Source organism: Trachypithecus francoisi, unplaced genomic scaffold (genome assembly GCF_009764315.1).
Source record: "Trachypithecus francoisi isolate TF-2019V2 unplaced genomic scaffold, Tfra_2.0 Contig01665, whole genome shotgun sequence".
NCBI classification, from domain to species: Eukaryota; Metazoa; Chordata; class Mammalia; order Primates; family Cercopithecidae; genus Trachypithecus; species Trachypithecus francoisi.
The window spans coordinates 239825-267018 of record NW_022681447.1 but is presented as its reverse complement, the minus strand read 5'-3'; the positions used below and the strand labels follow the sequence as shown (position 1 = coordinate 267018).

The 27194-nt window shown below is 53.9% G+C and overlaps 1 protein-coding gene across 1 annotated transcript in view; it reads left to right on the top strand.

Annotated features, from left to right (window-relative positions):
- The window catches only part of MYO15A (myosin XVA), a 64212-nt gene that overhangs the window by 30983 nt on the left and 6035 nt on the right, over positions 1-27194 (top strand). The window contains 32 exon segments of the mRNA XM_033196432.1: positions 241-401; positions 511-605; positions 1761-1875; positions 2046-2113; positions 2184-2261; positions 2458-2635; positions 2741-2873; positions 3197-3302; positions 3462-3534; positions 5264-5385; positions 5596-5655; positions 6133-6208; positions 6561-6676; positions 6765-6883; positions 7647-7788; positions 8429-8540; positions 8630-8704; positions 9507-9685; positions 10314-10429; positions 10702-10774; positions 11048-11120; positions 11380-11453; positions 11709-11791; positions 13428-13558; positions 14691-14785; positions 15336-15413; positions 15834-15930; positions 18725-18885; positions 19931-20064; positions 24735-24868; positions 25257-25390; positions 26876-27016. Of these exon segments, the coding sequence (XP_033052323.1) occupies positions 241-401; positions 511-605; positions 1761-1875; positions 2046-2113; positions 2184-2261; positions 2458-2635; positions 2741-2873; positions 3197-3302; positions 3462-3534; positions 5264-5385; positions 5596-5655; positions 6133-6208; positions 6561-6676; positions 6765-6883; positions 7647-7788; positions 8429-8540; positions 8630-8704; positions 9507-9685; positions 10314-10429; positions 10702-10774; positions 11048-11120; positions 11380-11453; positions 11709-11791; positions 13428-13558; positions 14691-14785; positions 15336-15413; positions 15834-15930; positions 18725-18885; positions 19931-20064; positions 24735-24868; positions 25257-25390; positions 26876-27016 (3532 nt within the window).

The following is a 27194-nucleotide window of genomic DNA, read 5'->3' as shown; positions in this document are numbered from 1 at the left end:
TAGGTAGCTACGGGGTACCCTCTCACAGATGGCCACTCCCAGGCAGAAGGCCTGCCCCTCCCAGCTGCTGGGACAGGCTGAGCCCTGAACTTAGACTTCAGGTTCTTAAGGAGGTAGAGTTCACCAAAGGATCCTGCTTTTAAAGGGAGAAAGCCACCCAGTTCCAGGGTGCAGAGGAAAATTTGGGGGATTCTGGGATCTCTCTCGAGGTTAGCAGCTCCACGTTCCTTTTCCCCACAGGGTGTTTGGGAACAGCTGGGACTCGGATGAGGACACACCCACTAGACCCCAGCTCCAGGAGCACATGCACAAAGTACCTGACTCTGATGGGTACAGCAGCCACAATGAGGATGGTACAAATGGGGAGACTGAGGCCCAAAGAGGGACAGCAACCCACCAAGGTCAACCAACAATGGCTGCTGTCTCTGGTGGGAAGGGAGCCTTAGAGGCTGTGTGGGGTGGAAATCATCAAGAAAAAAGAACTTGGTATTTTTGTGCCTTCCCCTCCAGAGTCAGACAGTCTTGGAGAGCCTGCTGTGCCCCACAAGGGGCTGGACTGCTACCTGGATAGCCTCTTCGACCCCGTGCTGTCCTATGGGGATGCGGTAGGGATGGTGTGGGGCGGGTCATTTGCAGACAGGAGGCACAGCATGTACACCGAAGTCACACACTTGTACAGGGTGACCTGAGAGCTTCTCACAGTCAGGGTCATGGGGTGGTGTGTCCCATCTGGGTATCTGCTGGAGGCTGGATGAAGGATGAGGGTCTCTTCACAGCTAAAGATGCTCTTGGCTGATCCTGGAAGGACCCACAGTTAGAAGTGCACCTCTAGCCAGGCGTGGTGGCATGCCTCTGTAGTCCCAACTACTTAGAAGGCTGAGATGGGAGGATCATTTGAGCCCAGGAGTTCGAGGCTGCAGTGAGCTGTGATCGCACCACTGTGCTCCAGCCTGGGCAACGGCAAGACCGTGTCTCAAAAAAAAAAAAAAAAAGGCCGGGCGCGGTGGCTCAAGCCTGTAATCCCAGCACTTTGGGAGGCCGAGACGGGTGGATCACGAGGTCAGGAGATCGAGACCATCCTGGCTAACACAGGGAAACCCCGTCTCTACTAAAAAATACAAAAAAAAACCTAGCCGGGCGAGGTGGCAGGCGCCTGTAGTCCCAGCTACTTGGGAGGCTGAGGCAGGAGAATGGTGTAAGCCCGGGAGGCGGAGCTTGCAGTAAGCTGAGATCCGGCCACTGCACTCCAGCCTGGCCCACAGAGTGAGACTCCGTCTCAAAAAAAAAAAAAAAAAAAAAAAAAAATAAGGGAAGAAGTGCACCTTTGTTGGGAGCCAGCCCCCTGGGGCCACTAAAATATCTCTATCTGGATGGAGTTGAATGACCTTAGTCCCTGGGTCTTCTGGCCCCAGATCTCATGATACCCCTCAGGTACCCTTGCTCACTCTGGAAATTCCAGAACCCACCCCACCCCGACTGCCCCGGCATGATATGCAGCCCTGAGCAAGGCACAGCCCCTCCTTGAGCCTCAGTTTATTCCTCTGGGGAAGAGGGGATGGGTTGGGAGCTCACATGGTTATGGGGAGGACTGATTGGGATGCCATCAGGGTAAAGGCTGAGCATAGAGCAGACACTGAGCCAGCGGGAGGCCGCCCCCCCACACCAGAGGGTGGGGAAATGGCCAGTGTCAGGTTCCTGTTGCCATGGAACCTTGGGAGTACAACATTGAGATGGTCACTTGAGCCACCCACTGCCCCCAGGACCTGGAGAAGCCAACAGCCATTGCCTACCGAATGAAAGGGGGAGGCCAGCCCAGTGGAGGCAGCAGTAGTGGTACTGAAGACACCCCCAGGAGACCCCCAGAGCCAAAGCCAAGTCAGTGCCTTCCTCGGGTGGTTCCAGGGTTGGGCAGGGCCAGCGCCACTTGCCAGTCCTCAGGCACCTTTGTTTGCTAGAATGGAGGCAGCCACAGCATGATGGGGGGTGAGAGGACAGGGAGGAGGGTATCTCCAGTGCCATCTGTGCCTTCTGCCCCCTCCCCTCAGTCCCAGGCCTGGACGCCTCCACATTGGCTCTGCAGCAAGCCTTCATCCACAAACAGGCCGTGCTGCTGGTGAGTGAGGGAGGGACTGCTGGGGAGTGGAGAATGGACCTGCCTGGTCACCACTGCCATGTCTCCCCAGGCCCGGGAGATGACCCTGCAGGCCATGGCGCTCCAGCAGCAGCCCCTGAGTGCTGCCCTGAGATCCTTGCCCACAGAGGTGAGTCTGGCCTGCCCGGGGTGCAGGGGTTGCTTGGAGACACAAGCTGTAAAGAGGAGTGCTGTGCTGCTACAGGGCACTATTGTGCCTCTCTGAGCCCAGGAGCTTCACAACTCATCTTTGACAGAGATCTGGGGTCCCAGAGAGCAACCTGGTGTATCCCAAGCAGCCCATCCTCACGTCCTGTTCTCTACAGAAACCCCCAGCACCAGAGGCACAGCCGAAGTCTGTAGGCACCGGTCCCCCTGCCAAACCCGTGCTTCTGCGTGTCACTCCAAAGCCCTTGGCTCCAGCCCCTCTGAAGGCTCCAAGGCTCACCACTAAGCCTGTGGCTGCCCCTGTTCTAGCTCAGGATCAGGCTTCTCCAGAAACCAGTGAGTGCCCTATCCCAGCCTCTGGGGCTTCCCAGGACAGGCCTGGGGCTGTGGTTGTGCCCCTTGTGGCCTCACCCTGTTCCCATCACCTGCCCTTGCCCACAGCTTCACCCTCCCCAGAGTTGGTCCGGTACTCGACGCTCAATTCTGAGCACTTCCCACAGCCCACACAGCAGATCAAGAATATTGTCAGGCAATACAAGCAGCCATTCCGGGGAGGCCGGCCCGAGGCCCTCAGGTCAGCACTGCCCCTGCCCCCAGCGCTCCAGCCTCCTCACTGTGCCTGAGTGTCCATCATGGCCCACTGGCTTACTGAGTTGAAACACCCTGCCCAACTCCTGTTAGGGAGGAAGTTTGTTTATACTGTTGAGTCCAGATGAGGCTCTGCTGTTGTCTAGGTTGTGCTGTAGGACTTCAGGCCAGTCTCTGCTTCTCCCTGGATTCTCATTTGTAATGATGGGGGAGTGGTGATGGAGGAGGAGGAAGTTCCCTACCGTCAAAACTATGTGACGGGAAAGGGAGACTCAGTGTCAACCCACCACAGTACTCCAATGCCCACAGGAAGGATGGCGGGAAGGTGTTCATGAAGCGGCCAGACCCCCACGAGGAGGCCCTGATGATCCTGAAGGGGCAGATGACTCACCTGGCAGCTGCACCTGGCACCCAGGTGAGGGGGAGGGTGGGACTGGTCCCAGGTGGAACAGAAGACAAAGAGGGACCTCAGGGATCCTCAGAAACCAGCTACCCCTATAAGCTGTGGCCCTGCCACTGCCCCTCCACAGGGCCTGCCTGTTGCCCCCTGAGCAGTCTCTTTGGGGTGGGACAGGTGTCCAGAGAGGCCGTGGCCCTGGTGAAGCCGGTGACCAGTGTGCCAAGGCCATCCACGGCACCCACTTCAGGTGAGAGGGCCAGGAGGGAAGGAGGGGAGGGTGTCCAAGTATATGAGGAAGTCTGTGGGCACAGGTGAGTGTGTCAGTGGAGTGTGTGTGTCTGTGTCCCTGAGCCCCTGTGTACATCTTGTGAGCACATTGGTGTAATTATAATATCAACACTTAAGTAGCACAGATCTCAGGCCAGGCCTATCCTAGCCTATGTAATCCTACCAGAACCCTTCAAGATAGCACTGTTGTTCCTACATGTTGCAGATGGGGAAATGGAGGCACAGACAGGTTAAGTGGCTTGCCCAAGGTCACACAGCTCAAAAGTGTCAGACCAGGGATATCAGCTCAGGCCTCCCGGCATCACAGTTGGAGCCCTAACCTCTACACCCTCTGTGTCTCGCAGCCACAGTGATCTTAACAGCTATAAAGCAGTTCCCATCCTGCGCCTGACAAAAACGCCTGATGGCTCCTACAATAAGCTCCAAACTCCTCACTGTAGCCTATGAGACACTGCATGATGTGCCCACCTCCCCGGCCTCATCTCTCTTCCTCCCCTTGCCACATTCTGTTCCTCTCTGTTCTCGGAACACTCCAAGCCCACTTCCGCCTTGCATGTTTCCTGTGCCTAGAATGCTCTTCCCCAAGACCTTTGCATGCCTGGCGCCTTCTCACCATTCATGTCACAGCTCAAATGTCACCTCTGTCACCTCAGCAAGGTCTGCCTAGACTGCTAGGAGTGAAGGGCCTCACAGACCAGTTTGCCAGGGTCTGTCCTAAACCACCCTGCTTTACTGCCACCCCAGCCTCAGGCAGTGAGAGTTTTGTTTCTGAATGATCTGTGCCACCCACACCTGCCATGGGCACTAAACTCCAGGGCAGGGGCCTTGTCTACTTTATTTGCAGGGCCATCTCAGCCTTTAACCAGGCCTGCATACAACAGTTGTTTTGGTGGGGCACAGTGGCTCACGCCTGTAATCCCAGCACTTTGGGAGGACGAGGCAGGTGGATCACGAGGTCAAGAGATCGAGACCATCCTGGCCAACATGGTGAAACCCCTTCTCTACTAAAAACAGAAAAATTAGCTGGGCATGGTGGCACACGCCTGTAGTCCCAGCTACTCGGGAGGCTGAGGCAGGATGATCGCTTGAACCTGGGAGGCGGAGCTTGCAGTGAGCTGAGTTGGAGCCACTGTACTCCAACCTGGGCGACAGAGCAAGACTCTATCTAAAAACAAAACAAGCAAACAAACAAGAAAACCAAATCCAATAGGTGTTTTTATGTGTTGAATGAAAGGCTGGGTCATGTGTGACCCTTGTGAGCAGCTGTTTCTGTGGACCACTCCTGGGTCCCCAAGTGGGCCTTGCCTCTCCCACTTCATCCTAAGAGGTTCCTGTGGCCGGGTGCAGTGGCTCACATCTGTAATCCCAGCACTTTGGGAGGCCGAGGCGGGCGGATCACCTGAGGTCAGGAGTTCGAGGCTAGCTGGCCCAACATGGCGAAACCCCATCTCTACTAAACATACAAAAAATTAGCCGGGCATGGTGGCGGGCGCCTGTAATCCCAGCTACCCAGGAGGCTGAGGCAGGAGAATCGCTTGAACCCGGGAGGCGGAGCTTGCAGTGAGCCGAGATTGCGCCACTGCACTCCAGCCTGGGCTGCAACAGCGAAACTACGTCTCAAAAAAATTAAAATAAAATAAAATAAATGAGGTGCCTTCTCCTGTCTCCCTGACCCCCGCGCTCTCCAGCTCTGCCCTCGCGGTCGCTGGAACCCCCTGAGGAACCCATGCAGACGCGGCTGCACCGCCTCATCAACCCCAGCTTCTACGGCTATCAGGACGCCCCCTGGAGGATCTTCCTGCGCAAAGAGGTGCCGAGCAAGGCCAGAGCCAGGGGAGGGGCTGAAGCGGGGTAGAGGAGTGTCTAGGACGTGGGGAGCGGGCCCAGGACAGAAAAAAGCCGGGCTGAAGCCAGGGGTGGAGTTAGAGCCGGGGCGGAGCTGCATCTAGGGGGCGGGGCCGGGTGTGAAGCATGGGGAGGGGGCAGTCGGAAGGTACCTACTGAAGCCCCGCCCCTGCAGGTGTTTTATCCCAAGGACAGCTACAGCCATCCTGTGCAGCTTGACCTCCTGTTCCGGCAGGTAAAGTCCCCTCTCCCCTTTCTGGCCTCTGAACTCAGCAGGGCAGTGTGGACGCAAAGATGAGCTAGCTACAAAGCTTGCCTCTGCATGCCGGGATTTGGGGTCCTTGACCAGGGTGAGCATGGGCAGCTGTTTTATTGAATCTCCCCCTTCCATGGGCAGGGTCAGTGAGCTCACAGTTCAACCTAATCAGAGTCATAGTTTGTCTGAGCTAGACATGGCCCAGAGATCAAATGTAAACCCCCTGAATAGATTAGGAAACTGTGGCCTAGGAAGGGCAGCCTGGATTGTGGGGGTGAGGAGAAAGGAGAGGGCCCTGTCAGTGGGATCTGATTTACACAGATGAACCAGCTTACAGATGACCTCACTGCTGCAAAATGGGACCCCCCCACATTGCCACTCACCCTAGTATAGTCCAACCTGGGTCCCAGCTGGGGGAGTCCCATGTGCTGCCTGCATCACAGCCTGTTCCCACAGATCCTGCATGACACGCTCTCCGAGGCCTGCCTGCGCATCTCTGAGGATGAGAGGCTCAGGATGAAGGCTTTGTTTGGTATCTCAGGGGAGGGGACAATATTGGTGGGGCAACCAGTCAGAGGCACGGCCAGCCCTGTCCCAGAGGGAGACGGAGGCTGACAAGCCCAGACCCACCATCTCCAAGACAGGCGCCTCCTTGCTCTGCTTCTCTGGCCTCTTGCATGGCTGGGCTGCATGTTTGGGGTTGGCAATGCCTGACACACTGTGTGTCCTGGCCATCTTGTCCATTTCTGAGTTTCAGTTTCCCAGTATAGACACTGGTCAGATACCTTCTTGCTGGGTATCAGCCACCTCCCTCCCTGACATCCCCGAGATGGGGGCTGCCAGGGGAATGGCAGGGGGTCCTGAGCAGACCTGGCCTCCCGTAGCCCAGAATCAGCTGGACACACAGAGGCCTCTGGTAACAGAGAGCGTGAAGCGGGCCGTGGTCAGTGCTGCACGAGACACCTGGGAGGTCTACTTCTCCCGCCTCTTCCCCGCCACGGTGCGAGTCCCTCACCTGCCCCCTACCTGTCCAGAGGATTCAGGGATGAGACGAGAGGACCCTCACATGCCCTTCATCTCTGCCCCAGGGCAGTGTGGGCACTGGTGTGCAGCTCCTAGCTGTGTCCCACGTGGGCATCAAACTCCTGAGGATGGTCAAAGGTGGCCAGGAGCCTGGCGGGCAGCTGCGGGTCCTGCGTGCATACAGGTGACCGGAAGGGGCTGGCTGGAGACTGGGGTACAGACTGGCATTGGCATTTCTTTCCTCTCCACAGCCACTTACCAAGTACCCATGATGTCCCAGGCTCTGTGCCAAGCCATTGAAGCAAACCCATTTTAGAGCTGGGGAAACTGAGGCTCAGAGAGAGAAGTTGTTTGTCTCAGGTCACACAGCCAGGAAGGGGTTGAGCTGGGAACCCACTCCCCTGCCCTCCTTCCAACCTGCTGCACAGCAGCAGCACTGTGCAGAGGGGCTGCTGTGCTGGAAATGACCAAACCCTGATGCAGCTGGCGAGGGAATCACTGCCAGCCGTGACACCTTACTGAGTCCTCAGACTCCCTCCCCTGCTAGAAGTCCCTTTTGTCCTTTATAACATGAGGACGGGAATAGAACCTTGTTCACTGGTTGGGTAAAAGCTGCATGCTTTGAAAAATGGTGAGAATTTGGTCAATGGGTGAAATAGAGATTTGAGTAGGCACAAATCTAGATTTAGAGCTTGGACCAAAGGACAAAGGGTGGAGAGGGGCCGGAGTGTCGGCCCAAAGGGTGGTAGGAACTGAGCTGAAGCCACAGCCTGGGTCAGAGAGGGGAAACAGGAAGTTTAGGGTCCTGTGGGAGCTGGCACAATGGGGCCAAGGTGGGGCTGGGCTTCAAATGGGGCAGGACAGGAGCAGAAGCAGCCCAATAGGTGGAAGGAGGGCATCCCTCTGGCTGTGGAGTCCTGCCCTCATGCCACCGGCCCATCCTCCAGCTTTGCAGATATCCTGTTTGTGACCATGCCCTCCCAGAACATGCTGGAGTTCAACTTGGCCAGTGAGAAGGTCATCCTCTTCTCAGCCCGAGCACACCAGGTCAAGACCCTGGTGGATGACTTCATCTTGGAGCTGAAGAAGGTAAGGATCTTCCCACAGGTCTTCCCTCCACCCAGGCTGAGGGCCAGCAACAGGGCTCTCCCACCCCACATACATACTAGCCTCGCCTTCCTGGGAAGTATGACTGTGTCCATAGACTTCTGTCTACCTTCAGTCCTTTGCACTAGCTGTGCCTTCCACTTGGAATACCCTTGCCCCCTTTTGCCTGCTCCTTCAGAAAACCTTTGCCAATGCCCCCTGCCAGGTGGCACAGCACCTCCTCTGAGCTCTGCAGCAATTGTACTCCTCACCCTCCTGCCTTGGCTGCATGGCCCACCCACTGCATCTCAATCTCTTTCCATCCCCTCTGCCCACTCTTAACTGGCAGCCCCCAGGCCTAGGGCAGGTCATCTCTGTGCCCCAGGCCCCAGGAAGACTTCAGCAGGAAAGTCAGTGAGGGCTTGAGTGGGGAAGGCCTATGTGTGTGCCCTAAAGTCCATCTCAGTCCCTCAGACTCACCCTCCAGCCCTTTCTTCCACCCAGAATGCCCTTCCCTCTTCTCACCTAATGAAGGCTCCCTTCCCTGATGAGTCAGGAAGGATGTGAGGAGCAGGGTTGGCCCCAGGCCTTTGGGAGTGGGGTGATAGGGCTGTTGCCCTCAACCTGCCCCTGGCTGACCCAGGACTCTGACTACGTGGTCGCTGTGAGGAACTTCCTGCCTCAGGACCCTGCGCTGCTGGCTTTCCACAAGGGTGACATCATACACCTGCAGCCCCTAGAGCCACCTCGAGTGGGTCAGTGCCACTGGGGTGGGTTGGGGGCAGGAGGCGGAGGCTGGCCAAGGAGGCCACCCTGGCAGATGCTGACCCAACCTGGCCCACAGGCTATAGTGCCGGCTGCGTGGTTCGCAAGAAGGTGGTATACCTGGAGGAGCTGCGACGTAGAGGCCTCGACTTTGGTGGGTGCCCCAGAACCTGGAACCCCATACAGGGTGCATCCTAGTTTCACGCACTCATGCAGCAGATGTACAGTGAGGGTTTCTTGGTGCCCGAAAGTGGTCTGGGCTGGTCAGGTCTCCTGAGGTCCAGGCGTGGCCTGTATCTGTTGGTGGCCAGACAGCCCAGTCCTCTGTTTTGCCTGAGGGATCTCCGTGGGCATTTCCATGTTTGTGTTTGTGGCCTGAATCTCTCTCTTTTTTTTTTCTTTTTTTTTTTTTTTGAGATAGAGTCTCGCTCTGTCGCCCAGGCTGGAGTGCAGTGGCGCCATCTTGGCTCACTGAAAGCTCCGCCTCCCGGGCTCACGCCATTCTCCTGCCTCAGCCTCCTGAGTAGCTGGGACTACAGGCACCCGCCACCACGCCCAGCTAATTTTTTGTATTTTTAGTAGAGACGGGGTTTCACCGTGATCTCGACCTCCTGACCTCGTGATCCGTCCGCCTCCGCCTCCCAAAGTGCTGGGATTACAGGCGTGAGCCACTGTGCCCCGCCCTGAATCTCTCTTTATGTCTCCACATGACCTGAGAGTCCACAAACCCTGCTTTGCCTTTTTGCTTCACTTCCCCGTTATGATCCTGTGGCCCTGAGAAAAATCCCTTTCCTTCCCTGAGCCTGTTTCCTCATCTGTAAAATAGGTTTGATGGCCTGGCCTGCCTCACACAGTTCTAGAGACAGATAAAGAAGGTACCCAAATCTCCCTAAAGGACTCCCTTAGTCACAAGGCAAGACCCTCCTGTTTGCCTTAGACCTTTTACTCGCCCCTAGGCTGGAGGTTCGGGACCATCCACGGGCGCGTGGGCCACTTCCCTTCGGAGCTGGTGCAGCCCGCTGCTGCCCCAGACTTCCTGCAGCTGCCAGCGGAGCCAGGCCGCGTCCGAGCAGCCGCTGTGGCCGCTGCTGTGGCCTCTGCAGCCGCTGCACAGGAGGTGGGCCGCAGGAGAGAGGTGAGACCAGTGTGGGTGGGGTGGGGCGGGGTAGACCAGGGGGAAGGGACCGCTGCAAAAGGGGTGAGGCGAGTGGGGATAAGGTGGGCCAAGGGCTTGGTCAGGCTCTTGGGGCGTGGCTGATCTTGGACTAGGGTGAGGGTGAATCAGGTAGAGTGAGCCAGAGGTGAGACCCGGAAGACGGAACCAGAGATGGTTGGAGGTGTGGCCAAATGAGGTAGGGAAGGATGAGGATCAGTTGGTTTTAATCAGTCCAATGGGGTCAGACCAGCCTGGGCCCGCCAGTAGGTGAAGTCTACCTGGGATGGGGTGGGGCCAGGTGAGTGGGCGGGGTCGGTTTGTGGAGCTAGCGAGGGGCGGGGTCAGCTGTGACATGGCAGTTGGGGAAGTCAACCCTGGGCAAGGGCGTGGCCAAGTGGGGCAGAGAGCTGGGTTAGCCCAGCAAGTAAAAGGCGTGGGCGGGCTGAAGGGGTGAGAACAATGGGACGCAGCCGGGTCAAGATGGATAGGTGGGTGGGTGGCTTGAGAATCTGGGTCCTATCAGCGAGGGATTGCGTTGTCAGTTTTGACCGAAGGGCCAGGCATGGTGTGGCCGGAAAGGGCCTTCCTAGCTCCGCCTTTTCTGCAGGGTCCCCCAGTCAGGGCCCGCTCTGCTGACTATGGGGAGGATGCCCTGGCGCTCCCACCCTACACAATGCTCGAGTTTGCCCAGAAGTATTTCCGAGACCCTCAGAGGAGACCCCAGTGAGTGGCGGCCCCACCCCTCTTCCCCACAGTGGGAGGATTCTGGGCTTCTTGCAGCCATCCAAACTGCAGGCTGTGGGTATTGGAGGCCCCACTTCTGGTGGGAGAGATGAGAGACCACCCAGGTGTAAGGCCCACTTCAGTGCCTGCCTCTGGGGGTCTTCCTGCCTGATAGACTGATCAGAGTGGTGGGTCAAGAACAGTCCCATGTGGAAAAAGATGTAGCCAAGGCTTGGGCAGGACAGGTCAGTAGCACCCACCTCCCACTGCAGGGATGGCCTCAGGCTGAAATCCAAGGAGGCTCGGGAGTCCAGAACCTTGGAGGACATGCTTTGCTTCACCAAGGTGTCCAGTCCCGGACCTCAGTTCCCCATCTGTAAAATGGTGATACAGGGGCCCCCTCCCAGGCCCCTGAGGCCAACAAACTTGTTCTCAGTGAGACCCTCTAGCTCTCAGCACCCTGATTCCCTCCCAAGGACAGCATCTGTCCCCAGTGTTAGGCCTGGCTCCCCTTTTGTGACGTGGACCCTCCTGTTATATGGCCTTGAAACACAGTGTGTCCCCTTTCTGTTCTGACATGTCCCTCCTCCATCATGACACAGCCCTCTTCCCCCACAGACTCCCCTCCAGGAATCCCTCATCGAACTCAGTGACAACAGCCTCAACAAGATGGCCACCGACATGTTCCTAGGTGTGGCAGTAGGACTGCAGCCAGGGCTCTGGGCTGGATGAGATCCAGCACTGTGTGGATCTCTACTGGTTGCCACTCTTCCCTGGTCTTCGGATTCTTTCCCTTCCCCCAGCTCAGACATGGGACACATTTAAGAGAAAAGAAGCTCCCAGCTGCCTGTGGCCAAGGCTCCCAGGGAGGGGCTCAGTCCTGGGGCTTCCTGGGGTGGGTGGACAACTTGGGGTTTGGTGGGTCTGAGTGGGATAGGTCTTTCCTACAGCTGTGATGAGGTTCATGGGAGATGCCCCACTGAAGGGCCAGAGTGACCTGGACGTGCTTTGTAACCTCCTGAAGGTCAGTCCGGCCAACTTTGCCAGATGCCTCCTTTCCTGTTCTGTGGCTCAGTTTCCCCATCTGCCAATGAGTCACAGGACATTAGGGTGGGAAACCTCTCCCATGGTCCAAAAAGGAATGCATCATGCTGATGGGGAGGGGGCTGGGAAAGGGACACCAGGCCTGTCTTCAGGTGCCCACCCTGTTCTTATGTACCTGGTATGTGACATAGCCCCTAGCCTGTCTTTGGTGTGTAAGCTCCCTGTCCTCCTTCAGCTGTGTGGGGACCATGAGGTCATGCGGGATGAATGTTACTGCCAAGTTGTGAAGCAGATCACAGACAATACCAGCTCCAAGCAGTGAGTGAACTGGGCTTTATACCCCACCATCCCCTCACTGTGTCCACGCTCCAGGAGGGGCCAGTTCAGCCTCCCACCTCCTCAGGCCTGACCCCTCCTGGATTCTCTTCCCCTCACCTTCATCCTCACTCAATAGAGGACATGTTTTGAAATTACTTGGTCTGGAACACAGCATTTCTGCTCTCTGAACTTTAGTGCCCTCATCTGTAAAATGGCAATGATAATGTGTAAGTCCAGATTCTTAGTTGCAAGTGACAGAAGCCCAACTCAAGCTGATTTAACCAAAAGGGAGCTTGTTGATTCAGAGAAGTGAAAAGTCAGTGAGTATGTGGCCTCAGGCATAGCTGGATCCAGGTGTCATTAGGAAGCAGGCTTTCTCCATCTTCTGGCTCTGCTTTCCTCTGTGTTGATCATTCCCAAACAGCCTCTTCCATAGAGCAGCAAGGTGGCAGGTCTGGGGTGACAGCTCAGCAATCCCAGAGAAAGCAAGACTGACCCAATATTGACTGTAGAAATTCCTTTTTTTTTTTTTTTTTTTGAGTCGGAGTCTCACTCTATCGCCCAGGCTGGAGTGCAGTGGCGTGATCTCGGCTCATTGCAACCTCCGCCTCCCGGGTTCATGCCATTCTCCTGCCCCAGCCTCCTAAGTAGCTGGGACTATAGGCGCCCACCACCACATCTGGCTAATTTTTTATATTTTTAGTAGAGACAGGGTTTCACCATGTTAGCCAGGATGGTCTCGATCTCCTGACCTCGTGATCCGCCCGTCTCGGCCTCCCAAAGTGCTGGGATTACAGGCATGAGCCACTGCACCCAGCCTGCTGTAGAAATTCTTAAATCCAGGCTTACAGGCCTGAGTTGGTCACATGTTCAACCCTGAACCAACTATGCCTATCCCTAGGCCAATCACTGTGGTCAGGGGCTGTCGTGCTCACATTGACCAAACCTGACTTCCATGCCCATCTCCAAACCACAGGGATCTAGAGTGGGGTGGGTGGTTTCCCAAAGGAAGCCCAAGTATTGTTCCCAGACACCAGATATCCCTACAAATGAAACCCTCACACCCACGACCATGTGAAGATGAATTACTGTGTTCCACTCATGCAGGGCCAGCACACAGTAGGTGCCCAATATGTGCATGCTTTTGTTACCATCAGGTCCACCCTCCTGTCTTCATCTGCACTACCTCCTCACTTGCTCTCCATCTCCTCAGGAATTTTAGAACCACTCAGCTTGTCCTCCTGCTCCTCCCAGCCCTGGGCCTTACCTGGCATGACCTCTACACAGTCTCAGCAGATTCCCCTTTTCCCAGAAGCCTCCCTAGAGAGATCCCCTACCTGTTGTGAGGCAGAAAAGAGAAGAATAGGAGAGGAAAAAGTCACAGTACTTCCCCTACCTGGGGAAGATGTCTGGGGCCCCATCCTCTTCCATCCCTATCCCCCATCCTGACTTCTCAAGCAGAATATGCCTTTTGCATGGCTTTAAGGCCCACCTGCCCTCACTGGGCAGGGAGGAGCATCCTCAGGGGACAGGAGCTGCCTGAGAGTTGGAATCTGTCTCAGTTCAATCCCAGGAGGCTCCTGGCACACTCTAGTGCTGTGGCCACCTGTGATGTGGTCCCCGTGTGTCTTTGCAGGGACAGCTGCCAGCGAGGCTGGAGGCTGCTATACATCGTGACTGCCTACCACAGCTGCTCTGAGGTCCTCCACCCACACCTCACTCGCTTCCTCCAAGACGTGAGCCAGACCCCGGGCCTGCCCTTTCAGGGTGAGAGGTCGATGAGTGGGGACCCAGGGTTGCATGCTTCTCACATGGGGACTGGGTGGGCAGCTAGTGGGAGGGGAAACCCAGAGGGCCTTGCTTTCACAGGTGCTGAGCAGTATTTACTAATATTAATATATTCCCCAAACATTTGTGAGGGTTCCACAGGGGCTGGCATGGTGGTTTGTCTGATCTAATGGAGGGGATGGTCAGGGATGACTCCTTGGAGGAAGTACTGCCTTGCATAGGAGGGATTTCCAGGTGGAGTGAGTGACAGGAGCAAAGACCGGAGTGGGAATGTGTGGCACGTGGGAGAAGAGAAGGAGGTGGGCAAGAATCCAGAGTACTGGAGTGCAGCCCTGCCTCTCTGACTGTTGGGACTCAGCAAGGGTATTGAGGGATCTGGGCAGAGGTGAGCCCAAGCTGGTATCATCCCTCTTAGAATATGGAGAAAGGGGGGCCACTCTTCAGCATTGTTTCCATAGCAACCCCTGGGGCTCCTGAAGGAGGAGGCTGGGGCCGCTGTAGTCACCATGGCAGCCGTGGAGGAGATAGGAGACCTTACCCTTCCTGCCTCTGAATGCTTCTCTCTGATTCAATTAACAAACATTCAGCCCACAGATGAATAGACCCAGCTCCCCCATGGAATAGCTCCTAGATGCATAAAGGCAACAGAATGTGCCCTAGAACTCTTGACTCAGAGAAATGGAGCACTGATGCTGGGGTCTCCTGCCCTGGGAGGCCTGAGTGAGGGAGGGCGGTTGGCAGGGTATCCCAGCTGGCATGAGCAGAGCTGCATCACCCTAGCCACAGAGCCTATTGGGTACAAGCTCCCCAGTCAACAGCTCAGGGTGACAGCAGTTTCCAGGATCATAGGTTGCCAAGGGGACTGTGGGCTGGAAAAAAAGGTCCTTGGACACATGGGATGTGGGTTCAAATCCAGGTCTTAACCTCTAGCTCTTGACCTTGGGCAAGTCACTGTCCCTGTCTGAACTGTTTCCTCAACTGTCAAATGGGGGAGTAAATGCCTTCCCCACAGCTTGTGGAGAGAATGCAGTGGGCTTATGGTTGGTGGCAAGAGGAGCCCTTTTCTCCCACAGTCCACCTTGAGCAAGGCCTGGACTCCCTGCTTCTGCAGGGATCGCCAAGGCCTGTGAGCAGAACCTGCAGAAAACCTTGCGCTTCGGGGGTCGTCTGGAGCTCCCCAGCAGCATAGAGCTTCGGGCCATGTTGGTAAGCATGGGGTGGGAGTGGGTTCAAAATGAATGGGAGGCTGGGCGCGGTGGCTCATGCCTGTAATCTCAGCACTTTGTGGGGCCGAGGTGGGCAGATCACCTGAGGTTAGGTGTTCAAGACCAGCCTGGCCAACATGGTGAAACCCCGTCTCTACTAAAAATATAAAAATTAGCTGGTTATGGTGGCAGGTGCCTGTAATCCCAGCTACTCGGGAGGCTAAGGCAGGAGAATTACTTGAACCCAGGAGGCAGAGGTTGCAGTAAGCCAAGATCGCGCCACTGCATTTCAACTTGGGTGACAGAGTAAGACTCCATGTTAAAAAACAAACACACAAAAAAATGAATGGGAAGCACAAGCCCTGCCCAGAGACCTCTCTGTCAGGTGCATTGCACTCAGGGGCATGCAGACAGGCTCTGCAAAGTCCAGGTGCTCAAATGTTCCTACATGTGCAAGCCCAGGACCTTTTGGCTTGGGAACTCCCACGGCAGGAGAGCTTCCAGATCCCAGGACCCAACCTGTCATCCCTCTCACACTTACCTACCCCCAGGCAGGCCGCAGTTCCAAGAGGCAACTCTTTCTTCTTCCTGGAGGCCTTGAACGCCATCTCAAAATTAAAACATGCACTGTAAGTGAAGGAATGTCTCCTGCAGCCAGGTACTGGAGGGGCAGGGACAGGGACAGCCCAGGCTCCAGGATGGGGGAGGAGTAAGCCCCCAAGGATGTTGAACCCTCCCAGGCTCTTCCACAGCCCCACAAGGCAGGACTTATTTCTCAGAAGAGCAAACTGCACCTTGGAGAGGTTAAGCCTCTGGCTCAGGGTCATCCTGCAAAAAAGGGACAGAAGCAGATTTTGAACCTAAGTCTCAGACCGCAAGCTGTGTTCTTTCCCTGCCTGAGGCTGATTCTCAGAGACCTCAGAGGATTGTGCGCGTTTGTGAAGAGGGCTGAGGAACTCCACACATGGCTTCCGGGGGCCTGAGTGGGGCCAGAAGGACAGAGGTCAAGCCCAACTGGCATGGCCTCATCTCTTCCGCCCCACCCCCAGGTGGCCCTGGACGTGGTAGAAGAGATCTGTGCTGAGATGGCTCTGACACGCCCTGAGGCCTTCAATGAATATGTTATCTTCGTTGTCACCAACCGTGGTGAGTGCCAGGAAGAGTGAGCATGCTGGATCCATTCCCATCCCTGGGCCTTGGGCCATGTGGGGCCCTCCATCCAGACTTTAGGGCCCAAGTCAGGTGCCACTTCCTCCAGGAAGCCCCTTGACCCCCATATGGAAGGATCTCTGTGTGTACCGAGCACCCCCAGCCCTTTATCTGTCCCTTTCCGCTTTGCTTAGTTTGCCTCACCTTATGGTGAGGGCCCTCTTTCATCCCTCCCTTTGCCCCTCAGGGCATGCTCAATGAGAGGACACAGGCCGTGCCCTCAAGGAGATTACATCCTGGGAAGGTTTTCATTAATAGCACCGCACTCCTGGAACCTAAAGGTGCAAGCCTTCTTTCCTGCCTCTCATGCCTTAGTAATGGCCAGAGAAGCCCCTCCCGAGGTGTCACTATCCCCTCTAGAGGGCTTCTGGGAACCTAGGTGACTGTCACGCATCCCAAAGGCCCTTCCATCTGCTGCCTGGCACTCTAGATCATGGTCTTGCCTCTTGTCACTAGCTAGTCAGCTCCAGCAACCCCCAGCCAGCTCTCCCTACCGCTGCCTCAGCCCTCAGCCGTGTGCCATCAGCCCTGCCTGCCCAAGTCCAGTTAAGACATTAGGGGAGAATGGCAGGTAACAAAACGGTCCTAATAACCGACATGTATTGAACGGATGCTGTGCCCCAGGCACAATTCAAAGCATTTCAGGCTGGGTGTGGTGGCTCATGCCTGTAATCCCAGCACTTTGGGAGGCTGAGGCGGGTGGATCTCTTGCGGCCAGGAGTTCCAGAGCAGCCTGGCCAACATGGCGAAACCCCATCTCTACTAAAAATTAGCCAACCATGGTAGTGCGCACCTGTAATTCCAGCTACTCAGGAGGCTGAGGCACGATAATCACTTGAACCCAGGAGGCGGAGGTTGTAGTGAGCCATGATCATGCCACTGTACTCCAGCCTGGGTGATGGAGTGAGACTCTGTCTCAAAAAGAAAAAAAAAATTAAAAAAAAAAAAAGGCCTGGCGTGGTGGCTCACACCTTTAATCCCAGCACTTTGAGAGGCCGAGGCAGGTGGATCACCTGAGGTCGGGAGTTCGAGACCAGCCTGACCAACATGGAGAAACCCTGTCTCTACTGAAAATATACAAAATTAGCCAGGCATGGTGGCATTTGGCTGCTACTCGGGCGGTGAGTCGAGATCATGTCGTTGCACTCCAACCTGGGCAACAAGAGCGAAACTCCATCTAAAAAAAAAAAAAAGGCCGGGCGCGGTGACTTAAGCCTGTAATCCCAGCACTTTGGGAGGCCGAGACGGGCAGATCACGAGGTCAGGAGATCGAGACCATCCTGGCTAACATGGTAAAACCCTGTCTCTACTAAAAAAATACAAAAACTAGCCAGGCGCCTGTAGTCCCAGCTACTCGAGAGGCTGAGGTAGGAGAATGGCGTGAGCCTGGGAGGCGGAGCTTGCAGTGAGCCGAGATGATGCCACTGCACTCCAGCCTGGGTGACAGAACGAGACTCCAACTAAAAAAAAAAAAAAAAAAAGCATTTCATTCTGTGAACTATTTTAATCCCCACAACAACCTTATGAAGTGAAGACTGTTAGTCTTTCCATTTACAGGTAGGGAAACTGAGGCCCAGGGAGGCTGTATTAGTTTCCTATTGTTGCTATAACAAATTATCACAAATTTATTGGCTTAAAAAAACACAAATATATTACCTTGTAATTCTGAAAGTCAGTAGTTCTAAAATGAAAATGGCATCAGGGCCAGGTTCCTTCTGGAGGCTCTAGGGAAGAATCTGTTTCCTTTCGTTTTCCAGCGTCTAGAGGCTGCCTGCATTCCTTGGTCCATGACCCCTTCCTCCATCTCCAAAGCCAGCAGTATAGAATCCTCAAATCTCTCTCCCTGCCAGCCTCTCCTTCTGGTCTCACATCTCCTCCTCTGACTCTGACCCTTCTGCTTTCCTCTTATGAGGACCCCTGTGCTGATGATGTTGGGCCTGCTTGGATAATCCAGGATCATCTCCATCTCCAGATCCTTAATGTAATCACATCTACAGAGTGCCTTTTGCCAGGAAGGTGACATATTCATAAATTCCAGGGATTAGGACCTGGACATCTTTGCAGGGGTCATTATTCAGCCTGCCACAGAAGTTGTGACCTATCCACAGTCGCATAGTGGTAATCATGTAATCATACCAAACTCCCTCTCTTTAGTAAGATTTTACTGCAGGTGTGAGATGGGTAGCAAAAATATCAGTGCAAAAGAGGAAAACTTGAGCCTCTCCCAGGCTCAGACCCCAATCCTCCCCACCCCCACCTATGCCAGGTGCCTGGCAAGGGGTCTCTCCTGAAGGAGGTCTGCAGAAAGCTACCCACTAGGTCTCGTAGTCTGAGGCCTCTTGTGTTTGTCCTTGTCCCCAGCCTCCTCTGGAAAGGAGCTGGGCCTTCTCTGAGCATAATACAGGGCATTTTCCTAGATCCAGGCAGGCCACACTCAGGGCACTCTTCAGCAGCCCCTCTTTCCCCAGGAGAAATGGAGCATTACTTAAAGCTTTGCATTGGAGTTATTACCATCTGTGGTCATCAACATTTCAATAAAACATAGGACACCCCATTTGACAAACACGTGCTCCTTTAATGAGGAAGCTGTGTCCCAGAACAGGCAGGTGGCTTGCCCGAGGTGATACCTCAGCTGGGTAGCAGGTTGGGGTCTGTACACATGCTCTGTACAGGTGCATACATGTGTGTGCACATATGCCCCCACCCAGCCCTGCCTCCCTGCTCTCTGCAGGCCAGCATGTGTGCCCACTCAGTCGCCGTGCTTACATCCTGGATGTGGCCTCAGAGGTGGAGCAGGTGGACGGCGGCTACATGCTGTGGTTCCGGCGTGTGCTCTGGGATCAGCCACTCAAGTTCGAGAATGAGCTATATGTGACCATGCACTACAACCAGGTCAGCACACATGGGTTTCTCTGGACTCTGGGACCTTCTAGGCTCCCCTGAGCCTGTGAGTCAGACTCCACAGCTGTGGTGTTTGAAGTGTTCATGATTCAGGCCCTGTGGACGTCTCTAACCCTGATGCCTCTGCTCCCCTATGTGGTCTCTTTGGAGAAGTCGAAACAGCCCTCATTACCTTTGAGGGCCTTTGTGCATGTCATCCCTCCATCTGCACTTCCCAGCTTATTTAAGTCCTTCCCAGCAAGCTGTCCCCAAAAAACCCCTCTTCCATTAGGCCCTATTTGCGTTCCCCTTTCCTTCAGATGTGTTCCTTCTCTGAACATGGGCCTGTGCTTTGCTCCAAGTGCTAAGCCAGGCTTTGCTAGTATCGTCACTTTTGTCTGTGTGTTATTTTGAAGGCCTCTAAGTCAGGATCATGGAGTTTACAAAGTCTGGGTTCTCTCCTACTGTGCCAGTATGTGTGGAAGTGCTTGAACAGAAAGTGTGTGTTTTTGTGGAACTGGTGCCAAAACTTCAGGAATTGTACACAATATGGTCACGTAGTTTTTGTGGTCACATGGTGTCACTGTTGCAGCATAGCCCTGTGCAGTCCGGCACCATACTACTCAATGTGAGGCTTGTGGACTGGCAAATCCTCAAGTCCCGCCTTAGACCTCCTGCCTCAGAGCCTCTGGAGCCCAACCTGGCCATCTATTTTGGCAAGCCCTCCTGTGGCTCAGGCACACTCAGTTTTGAGAAACAGCAGGCCCGATAGATACATGACCACACTGCAGTGTGGATGCTCTGCTCTCACCAGCCAGCCCACATCCTGGCAAAGTTGCTGTGGGGACTTCCCTCATGGGCATCAAGGCCACAGCCCTCCCACATCACCCTTACGTGCTTCTGCCATCATTCCCCAAAACTCAGGAAAGTAATAGGCCATCCTATCCCAGAAGAGGATGGGGCTGCAATCATTAAACATGCATGTCCCCAGTCCCCTGCAACCAAGTGCCCACACGTGTGCCTGCCTGGCAGCCCCTTACCCAGGTGCTCCCTGCAGGTCCTGCCTGACTACCTGAAGGGCCTCTTCAGCAGCGTGCCGGCCAGCAAGCCCAGCGAGCAGCTGCTGCAGCAGGTGTCCAAGCTGGCTTCACTGCAGCATCGCGCCAAGGACCACTTCTACCTGCCGAGCATGTGAGCACCTGCCCTCCTGTCTCAGCTGGGGTGGACAGGCAACCCTGTCCTCTCAGCCCACCTCCACCCTCCTCAGAGCTGGCTGTCCCCAGGCCCCCAGACTCCCCTCTTATACCAGTGGGGCTGCCTGGGAAGGGGCTGTCCTTGCCTGGGGGCTGAAGTTTTCCAACTAGCCATAGGAGCTGGGACCCCGCCTCTCTTTCACAAGTTGCTTCTGGTTGGTATTAGCTCAGAACAAAGGTAATGTTAAAAAAAGGTTTCAGGACACATGTTCCCTGTGGTCCAGGAAATACACATGGCTATGCAGAAAGATTTAGCCACAAAAACATTCACTGCAATGCTGCTACAAGAGCAAAAGATCAGAAGTAACCTGAATATCCAGCAACAGGGAGTCGTCAAGTAAATTATGGGTGTTAGCCTTTATTTACTTATATATTTAATTAATTATTGATTTTTTCTTTATTTTTTAAAAACGATATACCACTTTTTATAGAGACAGGGTCTTGCTGTGTTGCCCAGGCTGAACTTTTTTATTTTTGTAGAAAGAGTCTTGCTACTTTGTCCAGGCTGATCTTGAACTTCTAGGCTCAAGTAACCCACCTGCCTCAGCCTCCCAAAGCAGTGGGATTACGGGCATGAGCCACCCTGGCCAGCCTAGATAGCCTTTAAACTGATGTTCTCTAAGTTATAATAAATGCTCACAGTGTACATCAGTTATTCTCAAATTTTTGGTCTCAGGACCTTTTTACACTCTTGAAACAAGCACTTCGGCCGGGCGCGGTGGCTCACACTTGTAATCCCAGTACTTTGGGAGGTCGAGGTGGGCGGATCACCTGAGGTCAGGAGTTTGAGACCAGCCTGGCCAACATTGTGAAACCCCCTATCTACTAAAAATACAAATTAAAAAAAAAAATTAGCCAGGTATAGTGGCGGGCGCCTGTAATCCCAGCTGCTCAGGAGGCTGAAGCAGGAGAATCGCTTGAACCCTGGAGGTGGAGATTGCAGTGAGCCAAGATGGTGCCATTGTACTCCAGCCTGGGTGACAAGAGCGAAACTCCATCTCAAAATAATAATAATAATAATAATATAATAATAATAATAGGCTGGGCCCTGTGGCTCACACCTGTAACCCCAACACTTTGGGAGCCGAGGTGCATGGATCACCTGAGGTCAGGAGTTCAAAACCATGCTGGCCAACATGGTGACATCCCATCTCTAATAAAAACACAAAATTAGCCGGGCATGGTGGCACATGCCCGTAATCCCAGCCACTTGGGAGGGTGAGGCAGGAGAATCACTTGAAACTGGGAGGCGGAGGGAGGTTGCAGTGAACCGAAATCACGCCATTACACTCCAGCCTGGGCAAGAAGAACAAAACTCCGTCTCAAAAAAAAAATAATAATAATAATAATAATAACAGGACCTTGTGGCTGGGCGTGGTGGTGCACGCCTGTAACCCCAGGTACTTGGGAGGCTGAGGCAGAAGAATTGCTTGAACCCAAGAGGCAGAGTTTGCAGTGAGCTGAGATTGCACCACTACACTCCAGCCTGGGCAATAGAGTAAGACTCCGTCTCAAAAAAAAAAAAAAAAAAAGGACCTCAAAGAGCTTTTGTTTATGTGGGTTATAGCAATTAATATATTTACCCTGTTAAAATATTGATGTATTAATTCAGTTAAAAATAAAAATAATAAACCCACTAAATGTCAATATAAATAACTTTTTATGAAAAATGACTATATTTTCAAAAAACATTTAGTGATTCATGGGTGTGGTGGCACATGCCTGTAGTCCCAGTAACTCGAGAGGCTGAGATGGGAGGATCACTTGAGCCTGGGAGTTCGAGGCTGCAGTGAACCGTGATTGTACCACTGGACTCCAGCCTGGGTAACAGAGCAAGAGCCTGTCTCAAAAAAAAAATAAATAAATAAAAATTAGTGGGAATTTTACATTTTCAAAGCTCTGTACTTTTACATTTTCAAAGCTCTGTACTGTCTGACTTAAGGCAGCTGGGTTCCCAGATCTGCTTCTGCAGTCAGCCTGTTGCCATCTCATGTTATGTAGCCTCTGGAAAACTCCACTGTACACTTGTGAGAGAACAAGAGAGAAAACCACAAGTTCCTAGTGTTGTGATGAAAATGGTTTTCAACCCCCTCGACCACACTTTGAGAACCCCTGGAAAAAAGAATAGTAAGATGATGTCCATACCATGTATATTCCAGCACCTATAACACAGTAAGGGCTCAATATGTAAAGCTCCTTATTTTTATTTTTATTTTATTTTTGAGACAGAGTCTCTCTCTGTCACCCAGGCTGGAGTGCAGTGGCCCTATCACGGCTTACTGCAGCCTCGACCTCTTGGACTCAAGTGAAGCTCCCACTTCAGCCTCCCAAGTAGCTAGAATCACAAGTGCATGCCACAACGCCCAGCTAATTTTTTTTTTTGAGACGAAGTCTCGCTCTGTCACCCAGGCTGGAGTGCAGTGGCGCGATCTCGGCTTACTACAAGCTCCGTCTCCCGGGTTCACGCCATTCCGCCTGCCTTGGCCTCCCAAAGTGCTGGGATTATAGACGTGAGCCACCGTGCCCGGCCACGCCCAGCTAATTTTTAAATTTTTTGTAGAGACGAGGGTCTTACCATGTTGGCCAGACTGGTCTCGAACTCTTGGGCTCAAGTTATCCTCCCTCCTTAGCCTCCCAAAGTGTTGAGATTACAGGTGTAATCTCAACGTGCCACTGCGCCTAGCCTAAAGCTCTTTTTTTTAAAAAGTATAATTTTAAGTGAAAAGAGCAGGAAGCGGCCAGGCGCCGGTGGCTCACGCCTGTAATCCCAGCACTTTGGGAGGCTGAGGCGGGTGGATCACGAGGTCAGGAGATCGAGATCATCCTGGCTAATATGGTGAAACCCTGTCTCTACTAAAAATACAAAAAATTAGCCAGGCGTGGTGCGGGCGCCTGTAGTCCCAGCTACTCGGGAGGCTGAGGCGGGAGAATGGCGTGAACCTGGGAGGCGGAGCTTGCAATGAGCCGAGATCGTGCCACTGCACTCCAGCCTGGGCGACAGAGCAAGACTCTGTCTCAAAACAGAAAAAAAAGGAAAAAAAAAAAAAAAAAAGAGCGGCCAGGCGCGGTGGCTCAAGCCTGTAATCCCAGCACTTTGGGAGGCCGAGACGGGCGGATCATGAGGTCAGGAGATCGAGACCATCCTGGCTAACACGGTGAAACCCCGTCTCTACTAAAAAATACAAAAAACTAGCCGGGCGTGGTGGCGGGTGCCTGTAGTCCCAGCTACTCGGGAGGCTGAGGCAGGAGAATGGCGTAAACCCGGGAGGCGGAGCTTGCAGTGAGCTGAGATCCGGCCACTGCACTCCAGCCTGGGCGACAGAGCAAGAGTCCATCTCAAAAAAAAAAAAAAAAAAAAAAAAAGAGCAAGAAGCACATAAAGATATAATCCCAATCCTGGATGAAAATAATAATTGAGGCCAGGCACGGTGGCTCAAACCTGTAATCCCAGCACTTTGGGAGGCCGAGACGGGTGGATCACGAGGTCAGGAGATCGAGACCATCCTGGCTAACACAGGGAAACCCCGTCTCTACTAAAAAATACAAAAAACTAGCCGGGCGTGGTGGCGGGCGCCTGTAGTCCCAGCTACTCGGGAGGCTGAGGCAGGAGAATGGCGTAAACCCGGGAGGCGGAGCTTGCAGTGAGCTGAGATCCAGCCACTGCACTCCAGCCTGGGCGACAGAGCGAGACTCCATCTCAAAAAAGAAAAAAAAAAAAGAAAATAATAATTGAGTTATTACTTTTTGCAAGGGACCCTGCATCTGCATTATCTCAGCTATTCTTCCCAACTTCATTTTATTTTCCCTATTTACAGATAAGGCCCAGCAAGGTTATATGGCTTACTGAAGTCTAGCCAGCTAACAGTGGGGGAACCAGGATCCAAAACTGGGGAGACTGGGTTCAGATGCCAGGCCCTTACCCCAGCAGTGGAAAGAAGAACAGATGTTACCCAGGGGATCTCTTGGGAGCAGGGGGTCTCTCTCCTGGCTGTCTCCCAACCCTTCATCTGCAGCTCCAGCTGGTCAGGATGGGCTGGGACTGCTATTGATATTTTCCAGATGTCCAAAGAGGTAAAGGGTCTGCCTCAGGTAGCAGCCAGCATGTGTCAGAGGGAAGAGGGCTGGGACAAGCTGATGCCCAGGGGCCTCAGCCTGGAGGCCCAGCACTCCTTTGCTCAAGGCTCTGCCCAGCCCTGTGGCTGCTTTGCCCACCCTGATGTTTCCTCTCACGCCTCTGGCTTTTACTTTTCCTTGGGGGCAGAAAGTATAAAGGATGAAATTGCCTTGGGTTCAAGTCTTGCCCCCACCAACCCATGCTGCTAACTCACTCAGTCACTGTGTAACCTTGAACTAGTCAGTGAACTTCTGAGAGCCTCAGTTCCCTTAACTGCAAACAGGGATCCTAGTGGTATTGGCCCCGGCCATGATTAAGCAGTACCAAGGCACTGTGGGCGCCTCTACCGCACCTTCAGCCCATTTACACTCCCTAGCATTTAGTCTTCCAGGGAGGTGCATAGATCAGGTCTGCTCTGCATGCCTGCGGCACAGTGAGGATTGCCTGAGCCTGGGAGCTCACTCGGGATCTTTTTCCCCTCCCTCCATACATAGGCGGGAAGTCCAGGAGTACATCCCAGCCCAGCTCTACCGTACAACAGTAGGCTCGACCTGGCTCAACCTGGTCAGCCAGCACTGGCAGCAGACACAGGCGCTCAGCCCCCACCAGGCCCGTGCCCAGTTTCTGGGTAAGAGCTGCAGGGGAGGGGAGGTGATCACAGGGGACTTTGCTGAGGAGGGTGGTCACGGAGCATGGGTATGGAGGCACCTCTTTCTTTGCACAAAGGCATTTTTCAGTGCCGGTCAAGCTGAGCACCTGCCTGGAGAAAACATGTCTTTACAATTTTTATGGAGATGTCACCTAGGCTCAAAGTGGCCCTGGCAGAGGAAGAAGAGCTGCAAGCAGGGATAGAGGAAGAGGCCGTGAGAAGCAAGGCCAGAGAGATGGGAGGAGACCCAGACTGAGGGCTCCTGCACTGGCTGGATACAGCCCAGAGAAGCTGTGCAGTTCAGGGCCATGGCTGTTGTCAGTGAACCCTGCCCAGCACGTAACTGCCACCCCCTCTCCCTGCCCAGGCCTCCTCAGCGCCTTACCTATGTTCGGCTCCTCCTTCTTCTTCATCCAGAGCTGCAGCAACACTGCTGTGCCAGCCCCTTGCATCCTTGCTGTCAACCACAATGGCCTCAACTTTCTCAGCACAGAGACTCATGTGAGTGGCCTCAGCCTGGCACTGCCATCACCACCCTCTGTTCCCTGGTCCCCTACCCCCTCCAAGGGGCCAAGACCTCCAGCCGCTGAAGCCCAGTTCCACTGGTTACCACCTTCATGATCTCAGGCAAGTCTCTTCCCCTCTCTGAGCCTTGCTTTCCTCATCTGGAAAATGAGGATAAGAGTTGAGCCCACCCATAGGGCTGTTGTGAAGGTGAGATGAGGTAAAACATACCCTATGCACTCAAATAGTACATCTGTGTACTTGGGCTGCCATAACAAAAGACCACAGACTGAGTAACTTAAACAACAGAAGTTGATTTCTCATAATTCTGGAGGCTGGCGGTCCAAGGTCAAGGTGTCAGCAGGTCTGGTTTCTTTGGTGGTTTGCAGACAGCTATCTTCTCGCTGCATCCTCACATGGCCTTTCCTCTGTGTGCGCACAGCCCTGGTGTCTCTTTGTGTATCCTAATTTCCTCTTATAAGGACACCTGTCATATTGGAGTAGGGCCCATCCTAACAGTTTCATTTTAACTTAGTCACCTCTTTAAAGCCCTTATTTCTAAATACATTCTGAGGCACTGGGAGTTAGGGTTTCAACACGGGAATTTGGTGGGGGACATGATTCAGCTCATAGTAAGTAGGACCTGTTACCCCCTTAGTTTTTGCTCCCAGAACTAGACCCTGAGACGGGGATTCCAGGGCAAGTGGTTGATTTAGAGAGTTGATTCCAGGAAATACTGGAGTGAGGAAGTGAGACAGGGAAGGGATGGAGCCAGTAGAGGGGGTGTTAGCAAGCAAGTTGCTGATGTGGGCACCTGGAGGTCAGTCCAGTTGGGGAGCCCTGAGAGACAGCCTAGAGCTTTGCTTCTCTCCTGGGAATGAGGGAGCTGGGGTGTCTATTCAACACTTCCCATCTGTCATTAGCAAGGGCTTCTTTCTGAGGCATTAACTCTCTATCACTCTGACTTTCCCTGGATGTGGTCTAAGTTTGCTTCCTGGGCCAGAAGAAAAGCCCCTAGGCAGGCTAGGTACTTGACTCACATCTGTAACCCTAGCACTTAGGGAATCAGAGGCAGGAGGATTCCTTGAGCCCAGGAGTTTGAGACTGGCCTGGGCAACACAGGAGGCCCCGTTTTCCACAAAAAGGAAGTTTAAAAAAGAGGTGTAGGTGTTCACAAGAAGCAACTTTGATGTGAAGTTCAGGGCACCAATACCTCTGTATCCCAAGCACTTAGAGCACTTAAAGCAGTGCCTGACACATGGTAGATGCATCATCAGTATTTGTTGAATCAATTTCACAGGTGAGGAAACTGAGGTCCAGAGAGGTAAAGTGATTTGCTCAAGGTCACACAAGTCACTGGGGAACTGGTACTTGAACTGGAGTCTCCTGCCTCCTGTAGATCTGATTTGCAGGGGAGGGGTAAGAGTGGTTGAGACTGTCCTTACCCACAGGCCTGTCCGGCCCCTCTCCCCCTACTCCCAGGAATTGATGGTGAAGTTCCCCCTGAAGGAGATCCAGTCGACGCGGACCCAGCGGCCCACGGCCAACTCCAGCTACCCCTACGTGGAGATTGCGCTGGGGGACGTGGCGGCCCAGCACACCTTGCAGCTGCAGCTGGAGCAGGTGGGCCCAGCCCTCAGCCCAACATTACCTTTACTGGGCCCTTCTCGGGGCCTGGCTCCAAGATATGTCAGGTCCCTGCCATGTCCCAGGGAGTATCCAGGCCAGTGCATGGGACAGAACCAACCACAGCGCAGCACAGAACTGCAGATCATTATGGTGGTCATCCAGGGAAGCAACT